The sequence below is a fragment of the Argentina anserina genome, chromosome 3, assembly GCF_933775445.1.
Source record: "Argentina anserina chromosome 3, drPotAnse1.1, whole genome shotgun sequence".
Classification (NCBI taxonomy): Eukaryota; Viridiplantae; Streptophyta; class Magnoliopsida; order Rosales; family Rosaceae; genus Argentina; species Argentina anserina.
The window spans coordinates 24,345,874-24,367,107 of NC_065874.1; the positions used below are offsets into that span (position 1 = coordinate 24,345,874).

General features: G+C 38.5%; 4 protein-coding genes across 4 annotated transcripts; 2 read left to right on the forward strand and 2 right to left on the reverse strand.

Annotated features, from left to right (window-relative positions):
* Positions 1 to 264: 264 nt before the first annotated feature.
* LOC126787300 (uncharacterized) lies at positions 265 to 4,722 on the reverse strand. Its single transcript, XM_050513207.1, is given in 15 exon segments — positions 265 to 760; positions 762 to 826; positions 829 to 858; positions 969 to 1,053; positions 1,676 to 1,811; positions 2,211 to 2,362; positions 2,848 to 2,974; positions 3,150 to 3,289; positions 3,420 to 3,485; positions 3,895 to 4,007; positions 4,085 to 4,115; positions 4,160 to 4,221; positions 4,224 to 4,245; positions 4,446 to 4,648; positions 4,704 to 4,722. Coding segments are annotated over 15 exon segments (1,437 nt in total). The 3' UTR covers positions 265 to 574.
* On the forward strand, positions 4,640 to 8,935 carry LOC126788144 (magnesium transporter MRS2-11, chloroplastic). Its single transcript, XM_050514110.1, has 14 exons — positions 4,640 to 5,065; positions 5,147 to 5,219; positions 5,429 to 5,499; positions 5,685 to 5,770; positions 5,875 to 5,965; positions 6,254 to 6,322; positions 6,617 to 6,697; positions 6,782 to 6,947; positions 7,039 to 7,084; positions 7,183 to 7,263; positions 7,373 to 7,455; positions 8,048 to 8,091; positions 8,192 to 8,309; positions 8,437 to 8,935. Exons 1-13 carry the CDS (start codon positions 4,721 to 4,723, stop codon positions 8,285 to 8,287), a joined length of 1,332 nt encoding a protein of 443 aa, XP_050370067.1. The 5' UTR covers positions 4,640 to 4,720; the 3' UTR covers positions 8,288 to 8,309; positions 8,437 to 8,935.
* A 1,543-nt stretch (positions 8,936 to 10,478) lies between these two features.
* On the reverse strand, positions 10,479 to 14,936 carry LOC126788140 (uncharacterized). The gene is made up of 4 exons (XM_050514107.1): positions 14,655 to 14,936; positions 13,525 to 14,508; positions 11,350 to 11,397; positions 10,479 to 11,203 (listed from the first exon to the last, which is right to left on the reverse strand). Exons 1-4 carry the CDS (start codon positions 14,841 to 14,843, stop codon positions 10,817 to 10,819), a joined length of 1,608 nt encoding a protein of 535 aa, XP_050370064.1. The 5' UTR covers positions 14,844 to 14,936; the 3' UTR covers positions 10,479 to 10,816.
* Positions 14,937 to 17,208: 2,272 nt separating this feature from the next.
* LOC126788142 (aspartic proteinase 36) lies at positions 17,209 to 21,187 on the forward strand. The gene is made up of 10 exons (XM_050514108.1): positions 17,209 to 17,739; positions 18,055 to 18,184; positions 18,276 to 18,526; positions 18,626 to 18,853; positions 19,270 to 19,432; positions 19,610 to 19,683; positions 19,780 to 19,876; positions 20,149 to 20,215; positions 20,644 to 20,715; positions 20,840 to 21,187. The coding sequence occupies exons 1-10, from the start codon at positions 17,504 to 17,506 to the stop codon at positions 21,001 to 21,003; spliced, it is 1,482 nt and encodes a 493-aa protein (XP_050370065.1). The 5' UTR covers positions 17,209 to 17,503; the 3' UTR covers positions 21,004 to 21,187.
* The last annotated feature ends 47 nt before the right edge of the window (positions 21,188 to 21,234 follow it).

Here is a 21,234-nt window from a genome sequence, read left to right on the forward strand (position 1 = left end):
TTTGTTCATGGTTACTTCAAGAGATACAAGACATCCTGAAAGTTGCAACAATCATTTGGTATCAACTCACCAAGGTGGAGATTGTTGTGTTTTTGGCTCGTTGATGCATGTTGGAGTTAGGATTCAGTAATCAAATCCATATTTAGAAAGGAAATAAGTTAGCACAGCTTTTCTATATGTTTTAAGAGAGTATATCTTCCAATATTCTATTAGGATTTGTATTAGGTTTAGTAATCCTAGTCCATATTGTATCAAGCAACCCCTATTGATATAAATAGGGCTGCATGGAGGTTTTTAGATAGAGAGACAGAAATCCTAAAGAGAGAGCTAAGGGTGATGAGAGATAGGAGCTAGACAAGGAGGGGTTAAGGTCTGCAATAAGTACTTGTACCTAAATTCTTCAGTACTAGTAATCTCTCAAGAGAGATCACAGTGGAGGTAGGCTTCAGCTGAACCACTATAACTTTGGTGTGTTTTTGTTTACTTTCATTTGCTTATATCGCAAATAACTATTAAGCTCTAAAGGCGCTTATAACAACACATCTTGAGATGTGAAACAGTATTAACCTATAATTTATTGCAATTTAACTGCAAGTTCATCAAAAATTTCGCAAAAGGATACAGCTGTAGTCCTAGCCTTTAATCCTAAGCCACGTAACTGACAATCAAGAAGATCATCTTCAATCACATCGGACTTGCTAACTAGAACAGAAACACACTGCTGGAGAGTTGATGAACTCATTTCATTTTCTTTTAAGTCAAACCAATAACCTTGCAAAAATGTTCCACAGTGCACTCCTTACTTCTAAATCATCCGAAGTAAAAATACATCGAGCAGACCCTGTACAAAAAGCATATCTACATGTATACAGTGTGATTTTCATTTTATGAAGTGTTGTTAAACCAATAGAAAATGCCAAAATTGTGATAGAGAGAAAAAGTTTACAAAATAATAATAAAATATTTACCATGTGATAGCTCAGAAGCTAGAGTAGGTACATCTGATATATTATTTGCAACTAGAACTACAGCTGTAACACAAGAATTTGCAACCTACAATAGAGAAGTTTATTAACTGTCTATCACTGTATCAACATACAACTGCTTGACCTAATGGCTATAACAAAGTGGGGAAGTAAAAGAAGTTTGGCATCAACTCAGCATGTTTCAATAGTTAGTTCTATATGATTTTCATGGATTCAACAACATTTGACAATCGCAATTTCAAACATTAAACCTCTCTTTACCAGATACAAATTATGGTACCTAGTTAGAGAAAAAAATCATGTAACAAATCGTCATCACTTAACTAAATTTAAGCCAGAATCTTAAGTACTTTTATCTGTACTTTCAAGTACCTTATTTTCCAGTTCACACTCATTCCAAAAAATAAATAATGAATTATTTTTTAATTTGGAAAATATCTAAACTAATTATCTGTTTAATGAAACATCTAGAATAAATCACCGATTTCCAACATCCTTTTCAGAGCATATTTTCAAGAATTATAATCATACAAATAGCAAGGAAATTAAACTTGCATATACTACCAAGAATAACGGAAGTTGAGCAAACTACAATCGCCAGATCATTATCTGGAAGCAATAAAGGAAACAGCATCACTAACAACCACATTATTATGGCAGTGTATATTTCCGAGTAAGATATAATGTACCTCAACTTTATCAGGGAACATGAGCAGGCCACAAATGAGCTGAATAAGTTCCTTGTTTAAACAGATGTCCTGGGAATGGCCATCAATAACAGAAAGGACTACAATGGAACGAAGAATTACATCAAGAATAGGGTACCTGAAATTGAAAAGAAATCAAAATCTATCGTATCAAACTTAAGAAGCGTTTATAAACTACTAAACAAGATCATAAGTTGCAGAATCATGATAGTGTCAAAAACTAATGGAAGACATTGATCTCCTTAGTGAAAACTGGATTTTTTTTTTTTTTTTGGGAAAAGGGAAACGACTTTAATTGAAAAAGCAAAGTACTACAAGGTGGACAAGGAGCCCACATAGAAAATGATAGGCAAACAACCTAGGTTGAACCTAAACTACAGCTGCATTTTAATCTAATGAAACTGGAATTGTTATTACCATTAATGGAATGGTTAAAATACAGTTGTCAGAATCTTAAGGACATAAATGAAAACGATTGAGATATTTTAAGAAAATTGCTTCGACAGTGTCTGTACACCTTTCAGGGGCTCTTTCACACATTAATTTTCTCATTTCAATATATAAGAGATTTATTAATAGACTCACTAAGCCCAGCTTCATCAGTGGTGGTAAGAGAATATGCACAACATCTTGCGAACTTCCGATGACCACCAACAATAGTTCAACACTCTGTTGAAAAAAAAACAAAAAAGGAATGAAAAGAAGTTAGTAAGACAGTTATAACCTTTAACTTGTACAACAGAGAAGTAAAAAAAGTTTGAAAATAACCCAGTTTCCAGATTCATTCAACAATATTGTAATTAACAAAGCAGTCCTGAATTCCCACACCAGGCACTTACGAATCTCATTGTGATTTGTGAACTGTAATGTAATGGTAATTTTCCATATACTGTTATTTTATCTTCATTAAACACAAAGAATTAACAAAGCGGTCCTGAATTCCCACACCAGGCACTTACAAATCTCATTGTTATTTTTGAACTGTAATGTAATGGTAATTTTCCATATACTGTTATTTTATCTTCATTAAACACAAAGAAATGTCACAAGCGCCAGGAGAAAATTGCAATGGTAAAAAACTAAAAATAAATTATCACAAGATATTAAATGGGATAAAGAAAGTGCTGATATAAAAAAAGTATGATAGCTGCTACCTTTTATATAAGCTGTGGATTTAAGCTATTTTCTGCAATCCATAAAATTTGAGTCAGATTATGTTCCGACTGCAACGCCTTGGCCCAAGTAACGCCTTCACTACTTTGAAGACCCACAGTTATCAGTCTACATCAATGAAGAAAAGTTGACAGTGAAGCTAGTATGATGTGGAATTTGCTTGCGAATGCATTTAAGAATCTACCTAGTAACAGAATTAAACAGAGGAACTCGGACTATATACACAGGACACCACATAATCGAACATGGATGAAAATATCATATACAGGTGGTACCAAATAACCTGCAGACTTCACATAAGCATTGCCTATCATCCAACAACATCTGATCCACATTCAATTCAATTAATCCATTCATAGAGATTACATGTTTCATGGGAACTTCGTGACAGGCTAGGTTTCCGATGATTCCAAGGCCAATTTCCTAGAATAAAGCAATTACATCTTCAGAAACTTCCTGGTTATAAGTAACACTAGTTTTCACAGAGAGAGAGAGAGAGAGAGAGAGTCAAAACACCCAATGTATACCACAAAAGATGAGGATAGTGTCTAACCATAGTACGAACAGATTGTGAAACCATAAGGCTTGCAAAGAGCACTTCAAGTACCAGGTTCTGCACCTGCATTATAATCATTATAATACCAACCAAGTACCAAGTTCTGAGTTTAGATAAAGAAGAAATAACCAGATACTTACATTTACTCTTTTCATAAAATCTCAATTGCTTCCCTTGCATATGATTCTCTACAAATGACTGAGTATCGACTGATAAACAAGCCAGAGCCAGAAGCTACTTCAAAAATGATATACTAGCAATTGAGTTTATCATTAAGTCAGTTATTATGCCATATCAACAATCACCACTGAGACAAGAAGAAGAACGGTTACAGTTTCTGCTTTGTTCATCTGATGAGCTTATGTTTGTGTTACTAGATTCCACTTTATCACAACTGAGAATATTGTATGAACAAAGAAGTCAACAGAAATTAACAAAAGCCGTCAGAAATGACAAATAAAATCCCACGCACCATGAGTTCTGCATGAGTTTTACATGCAGAAAGATCCCATAATATGCAACCATACTCTTCCCAAGCCTCTTCTCCCACCGGCACACCATCACCACGCTTCTCACCTTCATTTCCTACTCACGAGTTACATTTTCATTGAACTGGCCACCAATTTCCGTGCTCTCAGACGTGTCTTTCGATGACCGTGTACCCCCAGAGGGACTAAGAGCCCCTTTTGCCCCCTCAAGAGTATTCAATCCTTGCACGGGGCCACAGGAACCATCACTGTGAGAGTTGCATTTATCACTGGTAGAAGCTTTCGTATCAGAGAGATCACGTAACTGGGATTACTGTCGTAGAGATGTCGAATAACTGCAATGTATGCAGACAAAACCTTTCAATAATCAAACTATGTCCACAAACTTTCGCCAAACACAAGCATATATGCTTAAACCAAATCACAATAGCAAGAATCAAACGCGGACCTGTAAACTAACTAGTTCAAATCAATTCAGATTTCACGGGAGGAGCGATTGAAATTGGAATCAAGGGAAAAGGGCGAGTGGGGGTACCTCATCAGGCGGAGCGGCAGGGTTGTGTGAAAGTGCGCCGAGATCTTGCGGTTGCGGCTCCTCTTCTTCGTGGTTTTTCCCTCTTTTTTCAAAAATGGTTTTTCTTTTCTTTTTTAAGAGGGAGCTGTCGTTACTTAAACCAGAGAAATATCCCTTTAAGTTTACCCAATCAAGATGATTCAAAATATCTAAAACAATTCCACCTGTCGTTACTTAAACCCAACCCCGCCCAGCTCTCTCTCTTTCTTCACCTGCAACCAGAGCGCACCTCTCCCATGGCTCTCACCCCATGGCCCCACCTCTTCCACTTCCCTCTTCACTCTTCCTCCTCCTCCTCTCACCTCTTCTTCTACTCCCACTCCCCGTCTTCTCCGCCGCCGATTGCGCTCCGAATCACCTACGTGTTCTCTCCGGCGAAGCTCTCGTCGTCCAGAGCCAGGTGCCTCAAGTCGGCGACCGGGCAGGACAGCTTCTGCGAGCCGGAAACCGTCTCGGACGACGAAGCTGGAGATCGCCGTGGCGTGAAGACCGCGGCCACGCCGAACGGCGGATCGGTGAGCGTTACGACGTCGTTTGGCGGTGACACTCTGTCGCTTGGAATTCGCGAGCCGGTTTACGAGGTCTGTTGCGAGCAAGCAGTGTGATCAATCCACGTAATGCATGTGATTAGTGAAGTAATAATGTTTATTAATTGTTTATAGGTGGAAGAAGTGAAAGCTAATGGGACGATATCGATAAGGAAAATCAACAGACGTCAGCTGCTGAAGTCAAGTGGTGAGAGTCAACTCAATTAAGCTTCTCTAATCAGTAATTTGTGTGTTAATTATGGTGCTGAGTTTGTATATAACTTTGCTTATTCATGAAGGTTTAGTTTATCATCATTTTCATAATTGATATTACATCAAAAGTTTGTAGTAGCATATATGATGTGGATTCTTTCGAATTCTCTCTCTGTACTTCATCGAATATTTATTTATTCTCAGGTCTTCGTCCACGTGATATTCGGAGTGTTGATCCTTCATTGTTTCTGACAAATTCGATGCCTTCTTTGCTGGTATCATTTTCGTTCTTTTTCTTGCTAGTTCTTGTATGTTGCTATCTTTCGAGTCAAAATTTCGCCATGTCATTGTGAGCATTTTGTAACTAGTGTCATTTCTTTCACTTTTGGCAAACTGTGTGCTTATTGTTTTTGTTTCCTTAATATTTGGCTGTCATTTTTTGATTCAATTCACCTGCTAGGTCCGTGAGCATGCTATTCTGTTGAATTTGGGCACATTACGTGCAATTGCAATGCAAGAGCGTGTCCTTATATTTGACTATAACCGGTGAGCGCTTCATCTGTTGAGCAGTGATAGTTAATTTTAGAGATTCTACGTTTTGCTTAAGCAGTTAACATAAACTAGCATTGGAAAACTTGTTGCATGTGTAGCAAAGGAGGAAAAGCTTTCATCAAAGCACTACTGCCTCGACTCAACCCCAAAAATACTAACGGAGGACCATCTATGCCATTTGAACTTGAGGTTAGTGTTTAATTCACCTTCATATCATCACTTAGTAAGCAAATACAACTAAGAAGCATGTAGTCTCCTGAACTGATCTGATCTCTCTCTCTCTCTCTCTCTCTCTCTCTCTCTCTCTCTCTCAGCTACGTTAACAAATTAAAAAGTAGAATATAATTTGTATATTTATTTATCCATATCATGATCCTCTGAATACCCCTTGTCATTTTATGCTGTGTTTGACTTGTCTTTTTTTCAAACATTCATTATCAGAGTGATAAACGCTAAAGTTCTTTGTGGTACTTGTAGGTTGTTGAAGCAGCATTGCTCTCAAGAATACAGCGCTTGGAACGAAGATTAATGGATTTAGAACCTCGTGTGAGTATGAGATCATAGTGAGCATTATACAGTTGATACTAGTTGGCCATGTAAATCTCAACCAACCTTATTCCTTTTCTTTATATAAACTTACAACATGGGAACCAACTATCTACTCGTTCACAAATCCAAACATTATCATGTACATTTCGCTATGGAATCTACTTGTTCTAGTATTGTGGAAGAGAAAGATGTGTAGATATAATGCATAATGTAGTTGTTTTACAACTACCCCTCAGCAAAAATCACCGGTTCCTGCTGTGGACATATGATTAACTTCTTCAATTTGCTTAGGTTCAAAATATTCTAGCTGTTTTACCCAACAAGTTGACTGCTGACATACTGGAGCAACTTCGTATAAGCAAGCAAACCTTGGTAATTGTTTTGAGTTTTGACTTGAGTGGTATACCTATATTTAGTGGCATTGGATTCCCTAATCTTACACTTTTTTTCAACAAGGTTGAATTGGGTTCAAGGGCAGGTGCTCTTAGACAAATGTTGTTTGATCTGTTGGAGGACCCTGAAGAAATACGCCGTATATGTATTATGGGACGAAACCGCACGCTTAAGAGGGGAAATGATGATGTTGAGTGCTCTGCTCCTTCAGATAAGCAGATTGCTGAGGGTAAGTTGTAGTACTTCTAATTTACTTTAGAATTGTTGAAATTACACTATAAGCAATCAATGAGTATCATATATTATTTGATAATATGCAGAAGAAGAGGAAGAAATTGAGATGCTCTTGGAAAATTATCTTCAAAGGTTAGTCGCCCTCATACTGCATCAGAATAAGAAAAAGAACAATAAAACATCTGGAAGTTGTTCATCATTGAAGTTGACCTTGCCTCCTGCGTTTGCAGATGTGAATCTTGCCATGGCCAGGCTGAAAGGCTTCTTGATTCTGCTAAAGAAATGGAGGATTCTATAGCTGTTAACTTGAGGTTTGATGTTCTCTGTTGTGTGTTGTGATTTTTTATAGAGAAGAGAAGTCATTTAGTTTTTGGTCTGCCCTTTTCTCACAGCCAAAAGCAATTTAACTTTATTTATCAGTTCTCGGAGGCTTGAGGTTAGCAGAGTGGAATTGCTCCTTCAGGTTGGGACCTTTTGTCTGGCAATGGGTGCTCTGGTTACAGGTTTGTCCTAAACCTATATATACAGTCATACATAATAAATCTGCAAGTGATTATTATAACAATGTGCATGAGGTTCTATCCTCTTGTACATATTATTCAAAAAATAATAATCCTTTTGTACATAGTCCGGCGCATCATTTTACCATCTAGGAACTTGCCATGTGCAGTATTGTCCATGAGAAGTAGGTAGGCTTAAGCTAGATTATAAAACCACTAACACTATCTGAGGGTACGGATTACATGTCATTTGCATAATTTGATTAGGTCATCATATGTTAATATTATCTCTTGATAAATTAGGCACCTTGTCAATTTCTGAACTTGCAATTGAGATTAACCAAATAGCTAGAAGATGGTTGATAAATTGATAATTAAAACATGCATATCAGGTTTCCTATTAAGGTTCTTTATTTTATTATTATAAACTTTCATCGCCACTACAATGATTAAGGTCAACTGGTCAAGTTGTTGAAGTAGTGCGGTTATAGACTTATAGTTACTACCAAATTTTTGTCTTTTTAATTCTAAGGCGCTATGACTGGTACTCAGATTTTGGGATTTGACAAGTAATTTTTTTTCTTTCTTATTGCAGGTATATTCGGCATGAACTTGAAGTCCTATCTTGAGGAACATGTGGTATGTTATTCGCTGAAGCTAATTTGATGTGATTTACTTACATTCCATCTAGTTTGTAAAGCTAATGCGCAAAGTGTTCTCACTGCTTGACTTGATGCAGTTCGCATTTTGGCTTACAACAGCTGGGATAATTGTTGGTGCTGTTGTGGGATTTTATCTGATGTATTCATATCTCAGGATGCGAAAAATTTTGTAACTAGAAAATGATTCAAAAACAGGTAAAAGTAAGACTCTTTGAATTTATGATTGCTGGATCTTTGGCTGTCTGATTGTACCTTGTGCGCACTTCCAACTAAATTCAAAGGGATCGATGTATAACTTAATAGCATGTCATCCATTGTACAGGTAAATTCTGAGGTCAAGTACATTCATCTGCCAATGACATTGGGATGGTACCAAGTTCTTTGTGCAGTATAATTCGTAAGAACTTGTACTCAATTTCTATAACAAGATTGCAGCACGGTGGCCTGTCAAGTGTCAACACAAGAAAATTATTTAGACTTTGGCTAATATGCGTACATACCTATACGCGATAAGCAGTCCTCTTCTACTGTCTTCATAACAAGTCCTTGTGGGTACAGCACTTTGGCCACGATGAAAGCTCGAGTGTATTCTTGATAGCAGCTCAGGAAGTGAACGAATTTCATTCTTAATGTAATAATTTTCTCTGTAGTAGAGGCCTTCACTAGGCCAAACATTAGAGCTTTGGTCCTGGTGCTAGATATAGCAATTTAAGAAACTTGGCCATTGGAATGTGGAGACACGGCTACTTTTTTTTTGGGTTCCATACTATAATCCTGTTTGGAAGAGAACCTTCAGTTTGTTTCTTTACTTTTGTTTGCAGATGATTTCTCACTTTTACCTCGTTTAATTGTTCACTTGCACTCCAAGAAGTGTGTTCCTAGCAAGTGCAAATGTGCAATATTAAGCAACGTATGTGCTCAATTAGGTGGTACATTACTAGTCCACACCATCTGGAAACTCAAAGGCGAAGCAGCCTGTGCGAGCTTGTTACCTATAACGTACGTTAGACTCATTACAAACATAGGGACCGGCCGGACAAATGAGCTAGGGAGTTTGCTTAGTGTCACGGACCTAGTCATTCGGCTGCCACACTTGGTTCATGCGACGCTCCATCCCCATGGAGCCAACCTTATTCAACGGGGCCATACAGTGGTTTCGCCCTGCCTTGGGCTTATCAGGGGGTCAGCTTCAGACCCCGACCAGTGTGTAGGCTGACCTACTCCCTTTGACGTTAAGTCTCTGACTAGCGACAAGCTCCCTAAACTTAACATGGTCGGCTTGTCTAAACCCCTAGGAAGGGGGCAGCCATATATCTCCCACACCTGATCCTGGAGCAATCTCACATATGCATGAAGCTCATATAACCAGTGACGCCCATGATAAATACTCTCAAAAACGAGATGTGACATCCTCCCCCACAAAACAAGGTGTACATCCTCGTACACGGCATCCCCAATGTGGCACGCATATCCCTCATACGCCCAAGATGCCTAAGAGACGAAAAGAGTCCAAAGATCGCCCAACAAAACTTCGCGCCGGATCTCTCGTCCTGGACTTTGCCATGGACTCTCGTTCGGTCCTCCCCTTGGAAGCACCCTGCCTACTCGACTCCTCCGCATAACCCCCCATATCTTGGGGACACAACGACATCAATGCTGGGACGGCTCTAATACCACTTGTCATGAACCTAGCCATTGAACTACCACACTTGGTCCATGCGGCGCTCCATCCCTATGGAGCCAGCCTTATCCAACGGAGCAATACACTGGTTTCGCCCTGCCTTGGGCTCAACAGAGGATCGGCTCCAAACCCCGACCAGTGTGTAGGGCGGCCTACTCCCTTCTTCGACGTTAAGCCACTGACTAGCGACAAGCTCCCCAAACTTAACAAGCTCCCTGCATCGATCTGTTTAAGATTTGTGAGGAAGTGGCTACCTAATGGATGTGTTGTCTGATTCTCAAAGGGGCTATGGTTTGTTTAAATAGTGTGGGCGATTTGGAAGGCTCGAAATGAAGTTGTGTGGTAGAACTGGGTTGTGCAGTGGTTGGGTGAGTACCAAGTAGAGGCAGGCTGAAGGCGAATGTAGATGGTGCTTTTCAGGTGAGCACAAGTATGGGCGGTATTGGGGTGGTGGCATTTTGCCGGACAAGAGGGGTCTGCATTTGCTGCTTTGGCTAGACCCATGCAGCCTCCGCTTTGCTTATGGAGGCCAATGTCTTACGTGCTGGCCTGCTGAGGGTTGCTGTGTGGTGGAACTAGAGTGATTGCGGCAATTGCACATACAAATGAAGGTTTGCTAAGCTTGATATCCCATACAAAGAAGATTTAGAAGTGATGCTAAAGTCAGACTATAGATCCATGAGAAGATGTGAAATGGGTACAGCTTTGTTAGAGAATCAAGAAACACATCCACATTACATGACACCATTAAACTGGTAATCAAACAAACCTCACAAACAGGAAGTTGGAGAAGTCAACTCTTACAAAGAACTGTGAACTGTAAATGAACAATGAACATATGTCCCAAAAATGAGCAGACAACTTGCATCACAACTGGTTAGCAACTTAGCATTGATCAAAGATACACATGCCAGGGACAAAAACAAACTGTAGAAAGCGAGATTACTCTATGCAGAATAAGTATACAAGTGGCAAAAAAACCACATAGTATAACACCTGAATCCACCAATTATGCATGTAGTCATGAATGTTGTACACGCAGGGAATCCTTAACAAATTTTGAAGATTCATCAATGGCTATACCCGCCATTCTAACCGCCATTGCTTCCTTCTCATCAATCTCTCTCTTCTCCAAAATACTACCATTTCCAGCCACGGAAGGCTCAAGAAGCCGTGGACCTGCATTAAGCCATGGATGACTGAGGCACTGCGCAGCTGTTGGCCTCTTTTCAGGGACATAATCAAGTATGGGCACTAGAAAATTAGTCATATCATTTGCATCTCGCTCGCTGAAATTGTACTTCTCCATTAGCACCTTATTAAGAGGCCAAAAACGCAATTGCCGGATATGTTTCAAATCCCCAGATCGGTTAAAGAAGTCTCGGGAATGGCAACCAATTAATGCAATCTGGAGAAAAATATATTATGAATATTCACCCATTCTTATTGGCAAGTATAAAATTACATATACACTTTGGGTCATCTAATTCTTCTTTAAGAAAAATAAATGCAGCACAGAATTTCATATAAATATCATTAGTTTCATGCTCTCACCTTCTTTGGAATTTTCCCAAGAAGTTCCATCATCAATGCCAGGTGGTCCTGCAAAGTAAAATTTTAAAAATTCAATCCTATGGAAGTTCAATAATAACAAGGTACATATATGAAAAGCAAGGTGTTTTATGCGTCATACGAACGCTCAAAGTTACAAGACATTACGAACAATTTGTTTGAAGAGAAGAGATGTATCAGACAAAAAGGATTCAAAGTCATCATAACCTACAGTCTAGCCCCTACTCTACAATCAATCAGAAATGGCCCTATACTAAATATTGATTTAGTATCAAACAAAATCAGTAATGGCTCAGCAGGATGTAAATTTTTTTTTTTAAAAATGGTTTTATAATGGTGCTGTTGATTTTATCAAAAGAAAACAAAAAAAATTAAGACGAAACTGCTCAACGGGGATCATTCAAATGGCACCAAGTCCATGGATAGCCTAACATTGTGGATGAAAGTTACGTAACAGGAAGATGAACCAAATAAGGCAAATAGTATCTGGAACTACATTAGGTGGTACGCAGCTATGTCTCATGGCACAATAACCATAAGAGTTACAGATGAATTCATCATAAGGTGCAGGTGTACGTCTTATTATTCAACATGCTGTGTGAATAAAGGGTATTCCAATTAGACACACCAAAATTCCATGATCTGTGCCCCTCTCTATCTTTTACATACTTTAATCCTAACCTGCACCATCTAAGAAGATTTAATTCATCTTATTCCCCTCTACACCTTCCCACATGACGGATGACAAAAGTGCCCATTGGGTATGTAACCATCGACTTACTTACCTCCTCCCTCACATCCACACTCTAGGGAGGAGAACAACGGGATAATGATGGTGGCTGGCAGGTACACTGAGCTTGTTTCTTCCTATCTCTACCCACTCACTCGTGTAATCATTTCATTGCAAAATTCCAGAGCCTGGTGGCACTGCTACGAGAAATTTTTCCATCCTTCGGGAGAACCACCTCAGCATGCCTAATGGTCCTCTCTAACCAATAAAAATTTGTCACGTTGGATTTGTTGACAAGTCTTACCCTAGTAAAAAACAAAATCTGAAAATTTATCTTCTAGTTTTCTTCTTACCATGTCTTCCCCGATCTCTCTCTACCTCTAAATCTCAATCTCTCTCATCTCAATCTCTCTCATCTCATCTCTCTCTCATGACACTTGAAGAATCAAATTGATGGTTATGTATAACACTAATAAGAGTTTGTAATTGTTTTTCTCTCTATTTTTTATTGGGTAACCTCCCCAGAAAAAAAAATGAACTAAAGGTTAAATGCCTTACAGGTAATCGGTTTGCAGAAATACTGGAAATTTTCAAATAGATTATAGGAATCGTTTTAGCTTCTTTAGGGTTCTTATTAAACATCTTGCGCACTCAAAATTAAACTATAGTCATATTGTAAATTGAAGGTGGTTTTCATTATTAATCAATGGGGTTCTTAAGGAAAGAGGGATGATGATTATAAACACTAGAGAGAGACGTGCACAGAGAGAAAGGGGAGAGGAGAGATTCAACGATCGGTGAAGACATGAGGTAGAAGAAGAAGAAGACCGGTGGGGTAATTTCCAAAATAACAAGAGAATTAAAATTTTCAGAGTTTTTTTTTACTAAGGTAAGATTTGTCTACAAATCCAACATGGCAATTTTTATTGGTTAGGGAGGACCATTAGACATGCTGAAATGGTTCTCCAGGAGGATGGAAAAATTTCTCCACTGCTACGACCCAGGCTTTATGTTTAAGTCACCAAAAGTATAAATAAACATGTGGAATTATATGAAGATACAACATAATAAAATAAAGAGGCTAAGAACAAATGAAAAAAAATAAAAAAGTGGGTAAGTTGATAAAACCAGGGTTCTGAAAGTATCACCATTGAAAGTCATTATATCATGTGAGTTACCGAGATTATGAACAACTGGATACATATTATAAGACAATCGCAACAAGCATAAATTAAACCATTATGTAAGCGAAAATGCTGGTAGCTGTTCAAATATATACACATGTCATGTGTATCTAGGCGGATATTCAGCACAATTTCATTACTTAGCAAAATATGAGAACAGAACAATCAGGCAAAGAAGTACTCTGTAGCAAGTTAAAGTTTCTCTAACAATCAGAAAAGGGATAATAAAGAAACTGCACTCACCTCATCTTTGTCATATTTGTCACCGCTGTGTGGATCAAAAAGAACATCACCAGTGGCTAGCTCAAAGCAAAGGCAAGCAAATGACCACATATCTGCCGGAGTTGAGTATTTATCTCCGAGAATAACTTCCGGACATCTGTACTGCCTTGTCTGAATATCACTTGTGAATTGCTTATATGTCCAACAAGCGTTTCCAAAATCAACCAATTTGCATTTAAGGTCAGCGGATGCAAGAAGCTTCTTCCTTGTAGAAGCGTCTGGTCTTTTCTGATCCTTATTTTCTCGCTGATTCTCTTTTACTTCTTCACCAGTAGTTGATTCATCTTCAACCACAGAATTCTTCACTTGTTCTTCCACAGCATTCCCATTGGATTTCACTTCATTAACAGAATCCTCTAGACTAACCACGGTGGACTCTGCCTCAGCATCCTCAGAGGTTTCCGCCCCTCCACAACCCTGAGTTGTCTTCTTAGCCTTTTTCCGAATCTTCTTCTTCTGATTCTTTGTAAGATCCCCATTCGACTTCTTAACATCTTTCAACGCCCCCGAAACCGTCGCAGCCTTTTCTTTCCCAGTTGGCAGCACAAGAGGAACACCTGACTTCCTAGGATCTTTACTCGGATCAATCATGGACAAAAGCAACACATTCTCGGGCTTCAAATCCGTATGTATAATCGAAAGCTCACGGTGCAAGTAATCCAACCCCACCAAAACATGAAACGCAATCTCCTTAACCATGCTCAACGGCGTCCCCCAGTAGTCACTATACTTAATAACAGTCAAAAGATTATCCCCAAGGTACTCAAACACCATACAAACATGCTGCCCATTCGGACCTAAATGCCTAAAATGATCCAAAAGCTTCACCACAAACTTCTTATCGCCGGGGTCTCCCTCAGCAATCTGATTGAGTATCTTAATCTCATCCATCGCCGCCTCGGTGTACATCCTAGCACTTTTCTGAATCTTCAACGCTACGTATCGCTACAACATAAACGCATCCAACTATCCTAAATCAACAATCTCAACTACAATGCACTCAAATTTTTAACAGATTAAATTACTCAAACAATTAACTCCATATATGAAATTGAAGAGTGAAAATTAGAGCATGAGAATCGGGGACTTACGGAGGAGTGAGAGTCCCAGGCGAGCCAGACGGTGGAGAAGTGGCCCCAGCCGAGCTTGGTCTGAACGACGTAGCGGCCGTTTTTGAAAGAGTCGCCAATCTGGACGGCGTGGTAGCCTCCTTTCCGGTAACCTTCGGTGCCTTCGTCTTCCGACGAGTAGTCGGTGAGGTCGTCGCGATCGTCGGCCATTGGAGTTGGGAGAGAGAGAGAGAGAGAGAGAGAGAGAGAGAGAGAGAGAACCCTAGTGAGGTTTTGGGGGTTTCCGAACCCGGAAACAGCCCTGCAATTTTGGACTTGGAGACTTGGAGTTGGCCAAATGACGAGATATACCCTAAATGGTTTTTTGTTTTTGTAATTTAGATATTTAATAGGTAAAATGATTGAGGTCGGCTCTCATATCACAACTGATAGTCCGGAAGAGCATCAATCAGTCAAACTATAAGTTTATACATGAGAGAAATATAATTGAAATTACCTAAAGTGAAGTTTTACATAAATTGAAAATTACAGAAATTTTGAGCTTTTTATGTTGAGAAACATGTTTGTTAGTATACCCTTTATTATTGTGAATGGTCTGTTTTGGTTTTGTTGATTGCTCTGACAATATTACAATCTCATTAGGCGGTTCTTCAGGATGGTTTCTGGAACGCTTTGATTCCCCTTTATAATTACTAACTAATTGGGAATAAATTTCTTGTGAGTCTCACAGTGATTGAGAATAATTTCAAATTAAAAAATTAGTTCAGCCGTGATCAACAAGGGTAGTCCGGTTAGAGGCGACATGTTTGGTTAAGGATTGGCCAAGTTGGCTCATGGCGTGATATACCTGTAACTACTAATAGTAGAGACGTGAGTGACACTTCTTTTGTTATTATCGATAGTTCACGTATTATGTAATTTTTCCTGGTTTTTAATAAATTTTCATTCTAAAAAAAATATTTACCAATTTATGGACTCATGTCACCATATTGAGGACTAACACTATAAATTTGAAGAATCATTCTACAACTTTGCGGTGAATAATTGTATGCATATACATATGGATATATTACATGATATATTAATATTACGAAACGAATTTCAAGCATTGACCAAAAAAAACGAAATTCAAGCATCCAGGGCCTCCCAAATTGTGTTAACATTGGATTAGACTTTGAAATCAAATCAGCTTTGATTGGTTATTAAGAATCAATCATTAAAAGACGATGAATTAAGAAAAAGGCAAGTCTAATTGACAAAAGTATAATGTGAAATAATTGAGCTTTGGGGTCTGCTAAAGCTCAAAGACGTGGAACCAGATATGATATTTCCAAAAAGAAAGTGGAATCGAGAGATTTGGTTATCTCTGGAGATGATAGTGGCCATTGGAGTCCTTATTTCTTTCTCCTGCTACTTCTTTCTTAGGCCGACCTAAAATGCTAAGACAAGCTGAATTCTCTAGCACTCTCTTAATTAATGTCTTGAATATCATAGAATCACACATATTTTACACCGAAAAAAAATATATACATACAAAACCAGACTCTAACTGATCAGATGGCATGGATACCTGACTTTTGTGGTCAGAAAATTAAAGAGAAGAAAACATTGATCTAATAGGTAATGGAAATGGTGGAACAGATCACCTGCACTATTCAATACATTTTCAGTAAATTAGGCACTGTCTTGGATCTAGTATCGGAATTGGTATGTTCTTTGAATTGTCCAACTAAACTGTGGGAATGCGATGCTCTTTTACCGTTGTACTTCTTTCTACTCTAGAGACTAGAATCCATTGATTCCAAACGTAATCATTCCAGAGCTTTGCATAAAAGGAGCGAGGAGTCAGATATATAGCATGCGACTCTCACATTCATCGATCCATTTTGATATCCTGCAGGTGTTCCGATCCTAGATTCATGTCTTGCCTTTTCTCTATGTAATTCTTGGAAAAATTTCCAGACGAGAGAAATCTAAAGACGAATGTAGCGAGCACGCGGCATGGGAATAATAGAGTTTAGAAGTACAGGAGCAATTCTGCATGACGATCACAAGCTAGGACTTGGCTGCAGCTTTGTTGCAAGATTTCCTTACCTTAGCATATTGAATGCTTGACTTTATCAACAAATTTTAAGTAGATGAAGAAATAAAATCTTCATGATGAAGACCTCGACTATCAATTAGAAATAAATAGGTTGACAAACGGTATGGTCCATCGATTATGTATCTCAATCCGTAAAAGTATCATGTGTATCTTAATCCATCGATTAAGAATATACACACATTATTTTCCATCTTGTTATGGCAGATGTAATCAGAAATGTCAATTTATGAAACACCAGATTACGACAGATGTAGGGGAAAATGAGAAGAAGAAGAAGAAGAAAACTGATGCATTGATTGAAAAAAAAAAAAAACAGGAAAGAAAAAACGCCAAACGCAAATCCCACTCAACAGCACATCCCAGTCATCGGTCAATAAAATTCGCTCCAAGTTGCAAATTTTCAAAGTAAAAGAAGAGAAAAAGTAAAAAAGCACAACCAAATTAAAGAACCCAAAATGAAAATCAAGCACATTTCAAGAAACAAGAGAAGTCGGTAACGTAATCCATTCCCCCATTTTTGTAAAACTTCTGTCTCTCTCTCTCTCTGAAACACTCTTTCTCTCTTCTGTTGATTCCAACCACACTCACCCCTCAATCTCTGTCTTCAAATGCTTTGTGTTTCTTGCAACCCAAAACTCAGTTCAGACCAAAAGCTGTCGGCATTTGATTTGAACCAAACTCAAAACAAAGCTTTCAACTTTGGTCTTGTTGCTGTTGTTGTCTCTAAATTATAAATCTTTGTATTTTTCTGGGTGTGGGGAAAGAAATGGGCTTTCCGGCTGGAATTGTGATCGCCGGAGCAATTCTGATGTCGGCAGCGGCGGTGCTGTGTGTTAGCTTCCCGTCGACACTTGTGCTGGAGAGGGCTTTTCCGGCTGACCACCGAGTTCCGCTGAGCCAACTCAGAGCTCGTGACCGAGTCAGGCATGGCCGAATGCTGCAGACTTCAAGCGGCATCGCTAGTTTCCCGGTTGAGGGGACCTTCGATCCGTTCCGAGTTGGGTTAGTTGTTTCTCATCTGGGCTTTGTTGGATTCTATGTAAAGTTTTCATGTGTGATTTGGATTGGTTTCTTTGATTACAAGTTTCCTTCATGTGTAACTCTGTTTTGTTATGTCTTCTCTTTCCTTATCCGTTTGCTCTGCGAAATTTCATGTCATTAATTTCTGATTTTGTCTTTTGGTGCTGCTTTGTTCTTAGCTTGCTTTGTTTTTTTGTCCAGTTTAATGCTTCAGTTTTGTTAATAGAAGTAACGGGTATGTATCATCTTAACTTTTGGAGGTCTTTTGCTGACTCTGGTTTTGCTTGCAATGTAAAGGCTTTATTATACAAAACTGCAATTGGGATCTCCTCCAAGGGACTATTATGTGCAAATTGATACCGGAAGTGATGTTCTATGGGTCAGTTGTGGTTCCTGCAATGGTTGTCCCGGAACAAGTGGACTCCCGGTACAATCACAGTTTCTTATTATTTTTATGGTTTCAATCGATCTTTAGATTGTGAATGTTTTAGGAAACTAAGTTCTTGTATTTCTCACAGATTGAGCTCAATTCGTTTGATCCCAGAAGGTCGTCAACGTCACAGTTCATTTCTTGTACGGATAAACGATGCAGTCTCGGGGTTCAGTCCTCCGATTCTGGTTGTTCCACTCAGAATAACCAGTGTTCGTACACATTTCAGTATGGAGATGGCAGTGGGACATCAGGCTATTATGTATCGGACTTGTTGCACCTTCAGACCATTCTCGAGGGTACTATGACCCAAAATTCTTCAGCTTCCATCGTCTTTGGGTGAGTTACATCAAGTGTTCCCAAGTAGTATGATCAGTGTCTCTCTTGTGAACTTTTTTCTCGGGTCTTGGAAGTCATTCTCTTAGATGGCATAAACAGGTGTAGCACCATGCAGACTGGAGACTTGACAAAGTCTGATAGAGCAGTTGATGGGATCTTTGGGTTTGGCCAACAGGGTATGTCTGTCATCTCTCAATTAGCTTCACAAGGAGTTGCACCAAATGTCTTCTCCCATTGCTTGAGAGGAGATACTAGTGGTGGAGGTATATTAGTTATTGGCGAGATTGTGGAACCAAATATAGTCTACAGCCCACTTGTTCCATCACAGTACGTTGCATTCTTTTTATAATTACAATGCAGTTTTACTCCAGTGTCAAACACATTTAATGGCCTTTCATTAACATTTCACTGTATCAAATCGGAACCTGCCATATTAGACTGTAGTTTACTGAAACCAAACCATTAAAGACAGAACTTACCCTTTGAAATTTTTTCACTTCGCGGACAAATAAAGCCATGTGAAAGACAATAGACAACAGATTACTTAACTATTATAAATCCTTTACAGTTTAACTTGCCATTTGGCATGTACTTGTAGACAAATTTAAGTACTTGAATCTCAATTCTAATAAGAATGTAAGGGACAGTTTTTCCAATTTTATTCATTTTTACTACATCTCTGAAAGATCATATAAAACTCAACTGTGGTCTTTTGACTAAACATTTGGAATTCAATATATCAGGCCTCATTATAATTTAAATCTTCAAAGCATTTCTGTCAATGGACAAGCGCTGCCTGTTGATCCAACAGTTTTTGCCACATCAAGCAACCGAGGAACAATAGTTGATTCTGGTACAACTTTGGCTTACCTTGCAGCAGAAGCTTATGATCCTTTTATTAATGCTGTAAGTCTTAGTTGAACAAATTTTGTAGATATAATTTGACTATCCTGAACGTCATTCTGTTGCCTGTACTGCAAGTAATATAAGTCCATCTTTTCTGGTTTTTGTGGAATGTGGAATTTTGCTATATACTAATTTTGAAGATTCTAAAACTATATATTCTTTTTTCTTGTCATGCAGATCACTACCACTGTTTCACAATCTGTGCGCCTTGATACTTCAAACGGAAACCAGTGTTATTTAGTCACCTCCAGGTTCACTTCTTGAATTCCTCATCTCCCTAATTTGTTTTTCCTTAACTGGCTTTCTCTTCGTTATGAACTCACTTTACCTGTATGTCATCCGTTAAGCATCAATGATATATTTCCCCAAGTGGCTTTAAACTTTGCTGGTGGTGCATCTATGATTCTGAGACCTCAAGACTACCTTATACAGCAGAGTTTTGTTGTAAGTTTCTCGCTCTCTTGTCATGAATGGTCATTAGAATGATTCTGCAATGTCCACACATCTTTCTGCGTGTTGTTCACATTTCTCTCCAAAACTGTTTGTCTCTATTGTAAGCACTGGTATCTGTTTTCTAGTGGAAATGACATTTCCGGGAGAAAAAAATTAGTGTTGTTGCATATCTTGTCCCCTTTGTATCACCTTAATCAGAATTGCAGTTTTGATCTCCTTTTTCCCATACTTATAAGCTGATATGTGTGAACTCTTGGTCACAGGATGGTACTCCAAGGTGGTGCATTGGCTTCCAAAAAATTCAAGGTTCAGGAATCACGATTTTAGGGGGTAAGACATCAAACTGAAAACTTTTCATCGACTGTGTTAATTTTTGGGGTTCTAGAAGTGCATCTTCAATAATTGTCACATGCGTTTTGAAGTGTAGATGCTCCATAAACCCATTAAGTTTTTAGTTTTATTTGAACAGTTTATTTCACTCGAAATTTTTACGAGTTCACTTACACTGGATACAATAATTTGAGAGCCTTTTCTTAATTAAATTTTTTAAACTACAACAACATTTGATATGACACAACAACTACAGATTTGTAATACTTTAAGCATTTTAAATTCCTTGCTTCTGTGGCCTATTAACATGCATGTGCTTATATGCTTTAAGCCTTTAACCATCTGATTTTTGCCCATTTTGTTTATGCTTAATTGCTTATATGATGTATTATCTAACGCACTCATTGATGTAATCTTCCTTTTGCCAGACCTTGTCCTAAAAGACAGAATCTTTGTTTATGATTTGGGTGGTCAACGAATTGGCTGGGCGAACTATGACTGTAAGTATATAAAAAAAATCCTACACTCCTACCTAAACTATTTATCTGCAATCATCTGTTGTTACCTCTAAGTTTATGCAACAGACTATGATTTGATCCCCTTTTATCATCTTGATGTCTCTAGGTTCATTGTCTGTTAATGTCTCTGCAACTAGTAGAACTGGCAAAAGTGAGTATGTTAATGCAGGACAACTAAGCGACAGTACATCTCTACAAAATAGTGCTCACCAGCTTATACCAGTTTTGCTGATCTTATTATACATGCTAGGAAACTTCTTGTTTTTATAGTATTTCGTTCAAAACATCAGCGGGGCTACCATTCTTTTTCCTCGTTATGTATATCTTGTTCTCTTGCTGATTTGTATTTGTAGATACCAGCAAGACCAAGTGCTATAGCTTTCATAACCCCTTTTTGTTTGCTCAGTGTGTAATAGGTTTTGTGGCTTTTATTGTCAAAAGTTCTTTTTACCCCCATCATCCCATGTAGACTCTGTAGAGTTTCACACTTTCACTCATACT

Bases quoted from the DNA above. Each gene is read 5' to 3' on its own strand.
- LOC126788144 (XM_050514110.1), top strand. From the start codon at position 4,721: ATGGCTCTCACCCCATGGCCCCACCTCTTCCACTTCCCTCTTCACTCT. The intron at 5,771-5,874 runs GTGAGCGCTTCA...TTGCATGTGTAG, and splicing joins CTTATATTTGACTATAACCG to CAAAGGAGGAAAAGCTTTCA. The intron at 5,966-6,253 runs GTTAGTGTTTAA...TGGTACTTGTAG, and splicing joins CTATGCCATTTGAACTTGAG to GTTGTTGAAGCAGCATTGCT.
- LOC126788140 (XM_050514107.1), bottom strand. From the start codon at position 14,843: ATGGCCGACGATCGCGACGACCTCACCGACTACTCGTCGGAAGACGAA. The intron at 11,398-13,524 runs GTGAGTGCAGTT...TTTACTTTGCAG, and splicing joins ACAAATATGACAAAGATGAG to GACCACCTGGCATTGATGAT. The intron at 11,204-11,349 runs GTGAGAGCATGA...ATTTTTCTCCAG, and splicing joins TTGGGAAAATTCCAAAGAAG to ATTGCATTAATTGGTTGCCA.
- LOC126788142 (XM_050514108.1), top strand. From the start codon at position 17,504: ATGGGCTTTCCGGCTGGAATTGTGATCGCCGGAGCAATTCTGATGTCG. The intron at 18,527-18,625 runs GTGAGTTACATC...TGGCATAAACAG, and splicing joins TCAGCTTCCATCGTCTTTGG to GTGTAGCACCATGCAGACTG. The intron at 19,684-19,779 runs GTTCACTTCTTG...TCATCCGTTAAG, and splicing joins TGTTATTTAGTCACCTCCAG to CATCAATGATATATTTCCCC.